Below are 13,525 nucleotides of genomic sequence, written 5' to 3' on the forward strand. Positions count from 1 at the left end.
TGAGACCGAAGTGGCCACAGACATCAACCATCTATGAGATGGAATTGGGACTCCCCTTGCTGCCGAATTTGAATGCGATCCGACGCTGAAATTGCAGTACCGTCCCCTGAGGGAGAAAAATCCATGCGGAAACTTTATTTATATTAATGCATTTATGCTGCAGCTACTGCCACCTGAGCGGATTCGTATTGTCGGGCTCCTAGATGACTGGTTTGATTCGGTGGGCAGTTGTTTAGTGTTTGTGCAGTAGAGTTATCAATGTGGCCAGGGGCGGATCCAGGATTTTTTTCTGGGAGGGGCACAAGGATACCTCGTAATACAAAACGAACACAATGATAATGGGACCGTATTAAAAATCTTGCATATTTTTGAGGGTCTGGGGGGGGGGGGACATGCCCCCGTGCCCCCCCCCCACCTGGATCCGCCTATGAATGTGGCACATATACCGTAAACTTCTCTGGTAAATCTTCACCACAGAGGGAAAGACTACAGAAGGATACCTTTCAACTTACCAGTTCCATTCAATTGAAGCAGTAGACTGGCCAAAATCAATCCTTATTTCCCCAATTCACTTTTTATTGTGTTTGTCTTACGCTCACTCATTGCTCAAAGTTGGTTTGGATAGGTGAGGGTGCCACTCACACCAGAGTAACATAAGCCATAGGCATTGTCTGCACCATAGGGAGTCCAATGCTGTAATTGCCACGCACTTGGTGTGTTGTTTGTTGTGCATCCGTGTGGGCGAGGGTGTGATTGTTGAAAGTTATTGTTTTCGCTGTTGTTGGCTTTGAACGGAAGAGTAGTAATTCTGTCGTCGTGTTGGAATGGTTTCGAGCTGATTCTACCCAGAGAAAGTCATCAACAGGAGCCTGACAGTGGGGTAGCCAGGGGGTCCGGACCCCCCCAAATATAAAAACAATTATTTTCCTTCATAAAAGAAAACAGAATATTGGAAAATCTTGAATATACAAAATATTTCTTTAACAAATTAAGTTTTTTCGATTATGAAAAGTGTTAAAATTAGTTTAAAGTATACCGGGACTAACCGCAGTGATAACTTTTATGGGAATCACCTGCAATGCACAATTCGCACGAGTGTTAAAATTAGTTTAAAACCCATCACTTAGTACCCTGTTTTCAAAAAATTCCCTTCCCTGTATTTGGAACCCCCCCCCCCCCCCCCCCGAATGAAATTCCTGGCTACGCCACTGGAGCCTGACATTCAGGTGAGTGGTGATTTGGAGAGTGTGGGACTCTCAGAGCGTAGGAATATATAGTCCATTATAATATTGTTCTATCAGGCACAGGCATGTTCTAAACATTAAGTTAGATGGGTCATTAGCCTTCCCTGAGTGTAAGATACTTTCAATATCACAAATTAATCTGAAAATTAGTACTGCACCCCTCCTAATCTCAATAAACCTTTCCTTAACCTTATTTTATGACTCATTCGTAAATTTATTCTTTTTTCAATCTAATTAATGCAGTGGCGGCTGGTGGTAATTTATTCAGGGTGTGCATTAGAGCAGATATAGGATGATTTAATTATATTATGTTAATCCTAATCCATGAGCATCATATTTCGTCGTAATAGAATACATAGCAAGCAAAACATATCACTGGTACATTCTACCCTTAAAATTGCATGAGCAGAAATAATATTAGCATGCATGAAAGTAATTATTCTAAACACACCTTTACAAGTGATGGTAGATGAAATTCATTCTCCTTTCCTTACACCCTATGAGGAAGTAGTGTAGAAAACGGCCACGCAGATGACTCAGTTTCAGACGGACTTGGGCGCAGGTAGTGTAGGTGGCGGCTACACCGCTACACTACCTGGGAGTCACTCACCAAAATTATGCACGTGCGCACTCGCATCGTTTTGAGTCTGCTCCCATCACCCATTTGAACTGTACATACCCCCCCCACGCTTACTTCGTCCCGCCAGAGCACCCATAAGCGATCGCATAAACTGAAAATGCGACCGGAGCGATGCCACGGGAGCGCACACTTGTAGAGCGGTGAATTCGAAAAGGATATAGATGTAGCGTTCGGAGCTTCATGTTTCTTGCATATGTAGACAAGATTTTTATCCTTCTCTTTTCAAAGGAATAGTTTTCTTTTATAATTCATTCATCTTTGGGTGTGCACTTGCTAACATGCGTATACGCACGCGCCGCCACTGAATTAATGTTGACTACCACTTGGATTTCTCATTTCATTTTTAAAAATAATGCTGATGAAATGAAATGCATTGAGACTAAAATATAGTGGGAAGTATCTGCTTAACATAAAAAAGAGGTTGAGTGGCATACTACAGGTGGAAAAGCAGCATTTTTTTCAATCCAGCACCTCATTTTATGTATACATGTGTAGCAACAAGGCCAGATATTTTGGCATCAATTAGTTTTTGTGGTCAATTGCAGACCAAATGCACTAAAGCACTTTCGACTGGTATAAAGAGTGTTTGAAAGGAATTAAGAACTACGGGTTGTTATTCAAGGGTCTTAATGATAACAATGTTATTGGATATGCTGATGCAGACTGTGACTTTTTAATCCATATTTCTCATAGTTTAGTATTTTGATATTGCATCAAGAACTACATACATATTTATTGATGAGGTATGAGCATTATGGCTGAAGCAGTCTTCACTTACGGGTAACAGCTGGGGAGTTGAACCTCCTGACGTACTAGAAGGAGTGCCCACAGATATTCTTCTCAGGGGTGACTCTATTCTCTTTGGGGGTTGGGTTGCCATAATTTGTCATACAAACACCTTGTAGGACCTGAAATATCAGTACTTAAAATTTTATTTGCCAAGAAAATTGTAAAAAAAAGTTCTGCCATAGACTTTTCATAGGTACATATTACTTTATATGGTACAGCATAACATTACAAAAATACATACGCTGCACAAAATTAGATAATTGAAATAATTCACAATTATTATCACATGTTTTCATTCCTATTTCATTGTCACACTTGTTTGTAGCTTTCTTTACAATATTTGATGAACTCATCTACTCTATAGAGTGATTCGTTCATCAGGTATTTATTGTCTATACAAGTGATTTATTCTCATGGGGAGATATTTTTCAATTTTAATGCTATTTTATTTTATTTTTCAGTTTTAACAGCTTTTCTCACTTATAAAAATACCTCCATACATTTACTTTGGTTCAACCCATGGGTGGGTGACACCACTCTTCCATCCTGTGCTACTAAAAATTAGCAATTTTTCTTCATTTTGTGGCTGTGACAATTTAGCAAAATGAGAAGCTAAAGACATCTTGGTGATGCCATCCTTGATATACTTACCTTGACACCTTGCATGTAGAATGCATATATTTGATTTGAGTGAGTGACTAGGTATACAGTCACTTGTTTCATGCAGTGCTTTCCAATTAGTTGTTGCTCAATAGCAACATAATAGGATATTTTCTTTGATCGTGGTTTAGTAAGTATGACCTTCGTCGCATATGCCACAGCATGGACTTGTGACGACAACACCTTGTTTGGAAAAACCTAACCCAAAGTTCGCTCTGAGAAGATGGTTTGGTGGTGTACATGCCCAACCAGCAATCAGGAGATCCAGGTTCGAATCCTGGCTAAACCAAACATATTTTCACGGCAAACTTCATCCCTGGGTAATTGAGTAATGATCGACTTGTTTCGACAGTTACATCATTCTTAAGCACACTGTGAATATATCAAATTCTCGTGTTGTATATATACTACATATTTAGATGAATGGGGGTGGGAAGTGGAAGGGGAAGATTGAGTAAGGTGGGTGACAAGGGCGGCAGTGGTGCAACGAGGGGGGTTTTGAGGGATAACCCCCCCCCCCCCCCCGAGCCCAGAGAAATTTTTAAGCTTAATCCATTTAACTCAATTGGATTAATATTACTTATGGAATAGTGTAAGGATTTATAAAATATCCCCCAGAAAGTCGTAAAACTCACCATTTTGAGCCATTTATCTGGAAATTTTTCTAGGGGAGGGCCCCCACATCTCCTGCTTACCTTGACAGGGATTTCACACCCTCAAACCCCCCAGAGTTCCTAAAACCCCCCCAAGCCTTAATTCCTAGCTGCGTCCCTGAAGGGTGGATTCAGGATTTTTTCTGGGGAGGGCACAAGGGTCTGACAGCCGAACGTTCTTCTCATATTTGAGATTAAAAACAACAAAATACAGCAATTATTGTACAAAATATTCTCTTTACTTTAACATGAAAGTTATTAGAATGAAATTAAATGAAAGAGGCTCAGTAATGCAAAACACAAAACAAACATAATGCAGACCGTATTCAAAATCTTGTCTATTTTAATAAGCATCTGGGCGGGGGAGTCACGTGCCTCCATGACCCTCCCCTAAATATGCCTTTGGAGGGTGAGATGTGTCATTGGGTGGTGCACTTGGAGAATGCGATGGAAAGGATTAGGGAGAGGCCCATGAATGCTTGTTCATTCATTTAGGAATTGCTCCCGGGGAGGGGATTGGACTGGGAAGGAAAAAGGATGGAGGCACCGCTGGGATAGGAGCTCGTCGACTCCTCCAGGGTAGGGATAGGAATGGCAGGGTTGGTTAGAGAATACCTTTGACATTATGGGATAGGCCAGGGCCCACTACTAGCGAGACCATAATTTATTGCGCCAACAATTTTGGAAAATTTTTCTATAAAAGAGAAAAATTCACAGATCGTTGGATGCATGTACTAGACAATGCTCTCTTATGATATAAAAAAGTTACAATTATGGTTCTTTAACATTCGGCAGAGCGGGTTGCCCTGCAAGGGGGGGGGAGGCAAGCATCCGCTGTGCCCCCCGTATACATCCACTACTGAGCACCACACTAAACAGCCCACAATTCGTAGCTAGGTCCACCGCTTGTGATCAGAGAGAAACTAATAGCGTGCTACTTTGTACGAGACACAAACTGTTTTTTTTTGGCAAAATGCATACATTTGGCATGTAAACCCTAAGACTGCAGTTATGTTAGTAGTAGTATTTACATTTAGGATGCATTGACGGCTAGGTCATTCCGCACCACTACTCTGCCATTTAATTCCAAAATTTATGCAGAAAGAGAGCCACTGCATATCTTCGTATATAGAGTGAGCATAATTAGAGTTTATTGAAAATATTTATTTCTTTGAGGAACTGAAATGTATAATTTAAGTTGGTAGGGTGCAGTGGCGCAGTGAGGGGGGGTTTTGGGGGATAAAACCCCCCCCAGAGCTCGAACAATTTTTTAAGTTAAATCTATTTTATTTATTTGAATTAATATTACTTATAGAATAGTGCAATGATTAATAAAAATTCCCTCAGAAGACCGTAAAACTCGCCATTTTAAACCATTTATCTTAATTTTTTTCTGGCGGAGCACCTTCGCACCTCTCGCTTACCCTGGCAGGTATGCCATACCCCCAGACACCCCAGTATTAGTTGCGCCTGAAACCCCCCCTAACCTTAATTCCTAGCTGCGTCCCTGGTAGGGTGGTCTCCTAAAAGGGCTTCTAGGTCTCCCCCTAGATTAATCAGTCTTCACGCGTCGTGGTACTTAACACAATCTATCATGATATGTCTAATATTTAACGGGCACCTACAATCATCACATTGGGGTGGTTCTTTCTCTTCAGTAAAGAGATACGCATGGGTCAGGGGGCTGTGCCCTACCCTCAACCGTGTGAGTGCAACCTCCTCTCTCCAGTTGCTACGGGAAGAGGAGGACCACGCTGCTATTGCGTCCTTGATGCCATGGAGCTTGTTATTATTCGTTATGTTTTTAAACATTCTGTTTTTCTGGGATGGCCAGGGAGAGTTCAGCCGCATTTGTGATCCCTACAGTGAGGGAAAGTGAATTTCGGCTCCACCTGGGTAGCAGTAAAAATTTTGGGAAACTGAAGTAGGTACTTGAGCAATGGTCACGCGCATGGGCGCAGCCAAAAATTAAGGCTAGGGGGGGTTTTAGGAGCAACTAATACTTTGGGGTGTTGGGGTATTGCATACCCGCCAGGGTAAGTGGGAGTTGTGGGGGCCCTCCTCCAGAAAATTTTTAAGATTAATAGTTACAAATGGCGAGTTTTACGGCTTTCTGAGGGATATTTGATTAATCCTAAAACTTTTATATAAGTAATACTAATCCATTAAGTCAAATGGATTAAATTTAAAAATTTCTCTGAGCTCTGGGGGGGTTTTAACCCCCAAAAACCCCTCGCTGCGCCACTGGTCACGCGTTTAAAAATGTTTTTCCCACAGTCAGCGTACAAAACATTAGTAAACGTTCCCTCAGTCTAAGGATTTAACCACCCCACTATCTGACATCACTCCAGAATGGAGTGTGACAGCTTAATTTGAAGAAAACGTGATTAGACGTTAGGTGTAACCTTATGAAAATTGCGCAAGACTGTCAGCGTTAGCATTAGCTTTTTTTTACTTTAATGTACACTCCAAAAGCAGCATCACAACGGTACCTAACACTTAATCAAGCAGGAATCAGGCAGTCTCTGTAAATTTTCCACCACCACCGCCGGAATTTGAACCCGAACGTCAGTTATTTCAATCCATAGCCCTGAGGCAGATGGCTGAGTCGGACATCGAAACGTCGGCGGAAATGCTGTTCCTGACCCGGTGGCGATCCCGAAAATTCGTAACGAAGTCTATTCGCCGGGGAAGTACCATATCTACCTTCATCGACCTCTACAGGGAGTCAAACTTGTCGTATTACGCCGTTTTAAGTTGTTGTGAAAGAACATACGCACTTATTTAGCTTTAAAACTCAGTAACGCGAAGTTAATTGTTGTTGTTAATAAAAGTTGTTTAGAATATATAGCGCATATCAAGATAAAATGGCTGCATAATGAAGAATAAATAAAAAAATGACTGATTACCTCTTAATATTCTCCCCAATACTCGTCTATATGGCTTCTAGATCCGGATTGAAGTGTACACAGAGTTTTGAGATGACGAACACCTTCCACGGGAATGGAATAGTACTCCAGAAAATCCAATAGGAGGCGAGCAGTCGCAACTGATGGCGGCATTTTAATGGGATCCCATGGTAGCGGCATTTCACCCTCGGATGGTGCGAAAGCGGTCTGGCCCAGCCAGCCAGCTGTCTGGTCTGCAATCATCGAGTCCCCCGAGCTTAGGGGGCCCCCACAACTCTCACGTCTAACGTGAAGCTTATATGAAAGGTGAACCTAATAAAAAACGCGCATTACCTTGGCCCAGGAAAAGTCATCCCACGACCTGGGAAAATACGATTAAATTATTCTGAAAATATATGGTTATTATTTACGTCATGGATGCGAACTTGGTAATGACACAAGGTAGTTAAACACAGAATAAGTTTATTTTTTAATTTAACAACAGAAATGTATTCTATCTTATTCAGGGGAGCAGCTAGGAATTAAGGCTGGGGGGGGGTTTAGGTGCGACTAATACCGGGGTGTGTGGGGGTATGGAATACCCACCAAGATAAGCTGTAGGTGCGAGATTAATAAATTGCGGAATTTTAAGATAAATGGTTCAAAATGGTGAGTTTTACGACTGTCTGAGTTTATTAATTTTTATTATTTTATTAATCCTTACACTATTCTATCAGTAATATCAATCCAATTAAGTAAAATGGATTAAGCTTAAAATTTCTCTGAGTTCTGGGGGGGGGGGTTTATCCCAAACCCCCCCTCGCTGCGCCAGTGATCTTATTAAAAATAGGCAAAAAATCTTTATGATATAAGTGCAGGCAAAATTTCAGTGGATCATTTATAAATACAGTTACATATAATAAATGAAAGCAAAGTTGCAATGCAAACGAGCTTTAAAGTAGAGATTAAGAAACAATATTTATCATAAAATTTTGCGTTTTAATTAGTTGCTTTATTTACAACATAATTGGTGTAAAAAATAATATTATTAAAAATATATATAAATGCTAAAATAAAGTTGTCCGAAGATAAAAGAAAACTTAATACTTTTTTGAAAGCGTTATTCGAAAAGGTTACTTGAGAAGTTTTTTAGATTTCAGAGCTGTTTCAAGGGCGTACCCAGGATCAAAACTAGGGGAGGGCAAGCCATGGTTGTTCAAGTTGTAGGTCAGATGAATGCTTGGAAAAGGTGAATGAAACCAACATTGTACGGAAACTGTAACAGCTCTTTATTAGTTTAAAAATATTATTTTCTTGAAAAAATATTATTTTCCTTTATTATCAAAATTTTAATAATAAAATATTGTAGATGTTTTAAATTAATTTTTATCTAGTTTTTAAGATCAAGAATAGCGTCAATATCCATCTCCTGGCATGCAATTTCCAAAAATTTTCCAAGGGAGGACCCCCGCATTCCTTGGTAAGGAGGGCGCTATGATGACTATAAGCCGAGGGCCCCCAAGTACCCCAGACCGCCCCTGCACAGAGTACAGGATGAGAACAGTGGTGTCACTGATTAACAAAAGACATATAGTCAAATAACATTTTTATCGACTTTGTTGCCTCAAAATTTTTAATACATATATACATTCGTAACCAAAAGAATTGCAATAATTATAATAATAACTTGTAATAAAGGAACACAAGGAGTAATATATTTCACCTCTACAAAAAGTTAAGAGAAGTGCGTACCGGCACAGCTAATTTTGCCATGACGTCACTGAGTGACAGCGGCAAGTGAGCAATATCAGGCCGAATGCCTGACTTATAAGGCCGCTATACATGGTGAATGATCATGCGAATGATCACGTGATCATTCCTAGGGTCATGCGAGCAAAATAGAACATGTTCTCATATTCACTGAATAATCATGCGCATGACGGTTCATTCGCACGATCATTCAGCATGATCATTCGCATGATCACTCACCGTGTACAGCGGCCTTTAGAGTCTTAAGGCCGTTTTACACGGGGCACGTACTTGCACAATCTGACGTGCGTCGAAATAAAAATTGCGTCCTGTAAAGCGGTGAATTGCTAGAACACAGCGAGAATGCTTGAACATGAGATGGCAAAATAGCTCCTGTTCTAATTTCGTTCATGCATTCGCGCAATTCCACGCCATTTTAGAAATGAATGCAGTTCTAATCAGCGCAATTCCGTGCCCCGTGTAAAACGGCCTTTAGCGTGGGAATGGAGAGCCGGAATGAATCATTCGTATCCTCGCCGAGCATGAATCAAACAGCGGGGCTTCCTTTCGTGCCTAAGTGCGGCGAATAGCTGGAGGCATTCAAATCAAGGAGAGCATATGACTAATTTCAAAGTTCCAGTGAAAATTTTGAACCCTCGCCCGCCTCACAGACAAGGCACACATATGAATTCATTTTTAGGACACTTAGGGAGATGTACTTCGTTATAAGGGGTGATGCGAAGCTAGATATGGAAGTCATTACTCGCACCAAGTAAATCGAGTTTTTTTTTCGCCTTACAGCACTTACTGGCCATTTTATGTAGGCGTTTTCAGTTTTACCAATGAGATTCGTAAGATAAGAGATAATTTACTTTGTCACATGCAGTTGTACGAGCTATTGAATATCGGAGAGTCAGTATGAGAGCAACAAATAAAACACACGTAGCTGGCATTAATTTAGGAAATAAATGAAGTATTCCGAAGTTATAAAATGCACGACATGCGAAGGAGAAATTGTCGGTGAAATCACTAAGCGATGAATGTGAGCCTTGAATTGAATTTAAAATACAGTAAACTAAAGTTTACTTCCAGAAATTTTGGGGTCTTTAAACTTAAAACCGCAATGACTTTTATGCATCGATGTCAACAGAAACGGAAGTGATTGCAATTAAATGTATTTTACAGGGAAGTATTTTCATGCACAAATGCGAACACAGTTATATTTTGCGTTTTTGTACTTACCGCACAATAAGATTAATAATGTTCTATCATTCCTAAACTCCGCTATATCTATTCACAATCTCATTTTTCTGATTCGAAATCAATAATTTAACGTAATTAGCCATGTTAGAGATTTGTATTGCCCCAAACATACCAAATACAAAAATACACAATACAATGCAAACAAAATACAATACCTTCTGTACATCATAACTTTTTGATGTCAATTACAAGTTCATGTTTTGGGGGTTAACCCCCCCCCCCCCCCAGAGCTCAGAGAAAATTTTAAGTTTAATCCATTTTACTTAATTTGATTGATATTACTAGTGGAAGGATTAATATAATATCCCTCAGAAATCCGTAAAACTCACCATTTTGAACCTTTTATCTTAAAATTCCGCAATTTATTAATCTCGTACTTACCACTTATCCTGGTGGGTAGTCCATACCCCCACACACCCCGGTATTAGTCGCACCTAAAGCCCCCCCAGCCCCAATTCCTAGCTGCGCCCCTGTACCTTAGTAAATACTGCTGCATCTCTTTTCGTATTACTGTCCATAAATAGTATACTTATCACTCTCTAAACTCGTTCCCACGGAATGAGAAGGTGACTTAAATGAACAAATAAACGGCCGATGCAGTCCAAACAAATATTTGAAAACTATCGCAAATACGATTTCACCCAAAGCAGCGGTTGGTGAGGGAATGGAGTGTGTTATAGAGGAGGGGAGAGAAAGTTCTGGATTGGAAGTAACAGTTGAATGCCGACTTTAAGATGATCGGTTGACAACGCTTTTTCCGTAAAGAAATGTGATGACGTCTTCTGCAATCGCACTGACCTTCGGATTTGCGATTTCAATCTTTCTAGTTCATATAGTGGAATATTTTAGCCATATTTTCATTTCCTCAAGGGAATGAGTAAGACTGAACTTCGAGCAATGGCAAGTATGCAAAGAATTTATCTGAAGATTACTTGCCATAAGATGCATCTAAAATTCATTTGAAATAGTGCTTCCTCAAAGCAAACCTACACACTGACAGCATTAATACCAGGCTAAAGACAATTGTGTTTTTGTGTGGATCATTTTCTCCAACAGAGATCTCAGTCATAGCATCTTCTACCCAGTGCCTTTATTTTTTCTTAATCAAAATTGGAGTTCTGAGAGTTTTTATTTGGTTTCCCACTGATTCTTCTACCTATTATCTAACCAATGATTTTGGAATAGGGTAGTTTCCTTCATCAAAGAAAACGAAAGGCATTGATTGCGATTTGTTACCCACCATTAGTGTATTCATAATGTACAAATTATTCGGTTTTAGAAATCCCAGTTTAGACGAATGACAATGGTCAATTTTAACCTCATTTGAAAAAGGCCAGATTGGCGGCCATGCGATGCCACTCCACGTGACGTCACAGGGACCTAGATGCTATACGAGTAGTCAGGAGTTTTACATCATCTGAGATTACCAATTCATGCATGTGGCGCAGAGCTCAGGGAAACATCTGTTAATAATAACCTATTAAAATTGCCTATGGTCGGATTTGTTTTGTTTGTTAGGGTAATAATAATCCTTATTTAAACCAAGTGCTACCTGCTAGCAGGGTACTCTGCTCCCTGCTAGAAGCCTGCATCATAGCGGGGATGATAGCCTCGCACCAAGGTGGCCTCACACGGCGACAGCTGGAACCGGAAATATGTCACACGGACTTTTCCCAGCATTCCTACTTAGCCGTCATGTTTTCGCGCACTTGGAAATTCTCACTTTTCATTTAATTGCAAAAAATACATATGTATCGTCATTTAAAAATCTAAAAGCGTACTCCAGGAGTAATAATCTTTCGATTTAGGAAATAAAAAAATAATAGGAAACCTCCCTATTGTGCTCTTTTACTCAGTCCTTTACCTTTACCATCCATAATTCATCACTTCTAATTTTATTGCAAAACACCTACTTATCATCTCTCCCAAACCTTGTACTCTCTACGATCGACAAGGGAAAATTGTCATGGCCTGTGATAAAATTTAGTCAAGCCTAATTGAGGCTGATCAGCAAACTCTTGAAGAAATGGAGGGTACCATTAAGAAATATTTATTCGTCACCAGAGGTGGATCCAGGATAGGGACAAAGGGAAGGATAAGAGGAGGGTAACCTACCAGCAGCAGGGGGGTCTGAAAAAAATTACCATTTTATCTAGTGTAAATTGGATACCCAAGGAGGTGGCAATAGCCACCCTATAGGGGAAAAGAGGGAATAGTTTTGACCCATTACGTGTGACATACGTGTTGAGAGGTTAAAAAATTTGAGCTTAAAACAACAAAGAACTTCAACCGTGAAGACGGCTACAATCTCACCAGCGCGTGGAAAAGGGTCTTCAAAGATCCTGACCAATCAGGGAACACCTCCACAAAAAAGGTGGCAAACGGGGTGTATATAAGATGAACAACTTTCTGCATCGACACTTCAGTGGACCTGAGGAAGCCAACTGGAACGTTGGCAAAATATTGTCCTACAAAATGGATAAACGTGGAAGAATACCCAGAAAAATCACCAGATATCATCATAATCTCAACGGAAGCCTATTTGGAAACTTTAGAAATTGAGCTTAAAAATCAGATGGCCAGTTTGCATTCACCGTTCTCCTGTTAGCGGTAAAAATATGAGTGCCCCTTGCATCTAATCGTGGTAGGCCAAACCTCTACTTCATTCAACCATACTTTGTACATGGTGTGAGGGTCGAAACTAAACTGTTCGAAGATGAAGCACGTGGTCCCTCTGGTGCGAAACATTATCTGTGTTTCGTTTTGTCCCAGAGTGTTAGTTTAGTTTCGACCCGAATTAGTTTTGACTCCGATTTCGTTTCGACCCTGAGTTTAGCTCCCAAGGTTTAAAACCATTTCATTTCTTCATTTCGCTCCTGAGAACGAAACTATTGAAATTTTACTGGTATTGACTTTTGTTTAGTTTTGATTGCGATCCCTGGTGTAATATAGGCCCTCGGTTTAGAGCTAATTTGTATTTCTATTCGTTAATGTAGGAAAATACATTGGAAAATGTATGGTATATGGAGAAGGCGACCGACAGCCGAGGTCATTTGCGCCATGAGGGAAGGGTGGAGAGAAACCTGGCGTTGGCATTAGCCTGCTCTTAACGAAAGGAGCCAAGGGGACCACGGCTTAACGTCCCATCCGACGGACGGAGTGTTGCGCTTGAAATGTCCTCCACACAACATTCTAGCAGGGATCGGGCAGTCTCTGAAAATTCTTTGCCACTGCCGGGATTTGAACCCGAGCCCGCCGGGTGGGAAGCCAACACTCTAGTCGCCACACCAACCCAATCCCATTGGAAAATGTAACTTTAACACAAAGTGTCAATCCCCAAAAATGTTGATTTTATCAAGCCTGTGTTTCAACCCAATTGGGGTAGGGGGGCATCCTCTATGAGGCCCTAAAGCCCCCTTAGCCCCACCGCCCCCATAGATCCGCCACAGTCTGTCACTGGTGGACATATTTAAGGAAACTTTTGGGGACATTACTACCAAAAAGTTATAATCTGGTCACCATAATGTTTTCTAAAAATCCTTTCCAAACTTCCTCCTCTTATATGAACATCATACGAGAGTGGATTTCCAATGAAATCTGAAATATGAAACACCTTAGGTATAATCATACAAATGTAAG

The 13,525-nt window shown here is 40.5% G+C and overlaps 1 protein-coding gene across 3 annotated transcripts in view; it reads right to left on the bottom strand.

Moving 5' to 3' along the window:
• Window positions 1–6,949, bottom strand: part of LOC124163515 (condensin complex subunit 2-like) — a 28,837-nt gene extending 21,888 nt beyond the window's left edge. For all 3 annotated transcript variants that reach the window (XM_046540477.1, XM_046540476.1, XM_046540475.1), the window contains exons 1-2: window positions 6,896–6,949; window positions 2,663–2,792 (exon numbers count right to left, since the gene is read on the bottom strand). In XM_046540477.1, the coding sequence (XP_046396433.1) occupies window positions 2,663–2,764 (102 nt within the window). In that variant the 5' untranslated portion in view covers window positions 2,765–2,792; window positions 6,896–6,949. The remainder of the gene's footprint in view (window positions 1–2,662; window positions 2,793–6,895) is intronic.
• Window positions 6,950–13,525: the final 6,576 nt, after the last annotated feature.

The sequence above is a fragment of the Ischnura elegans genome, chromosome 8 (genome assembly GCF_921293095.1).
Source record: "Ischnura elegans chromosome 8, ioIscEleg1.1, whole genome shotgun sequence".
Taxonomy (NCBI): domain Eukaryota; kingdom Metazoa; phylum Arthropoda; class Insecta; order Odonata; family Coenagrionidae; genus Ischnura; species Ischnura elegans.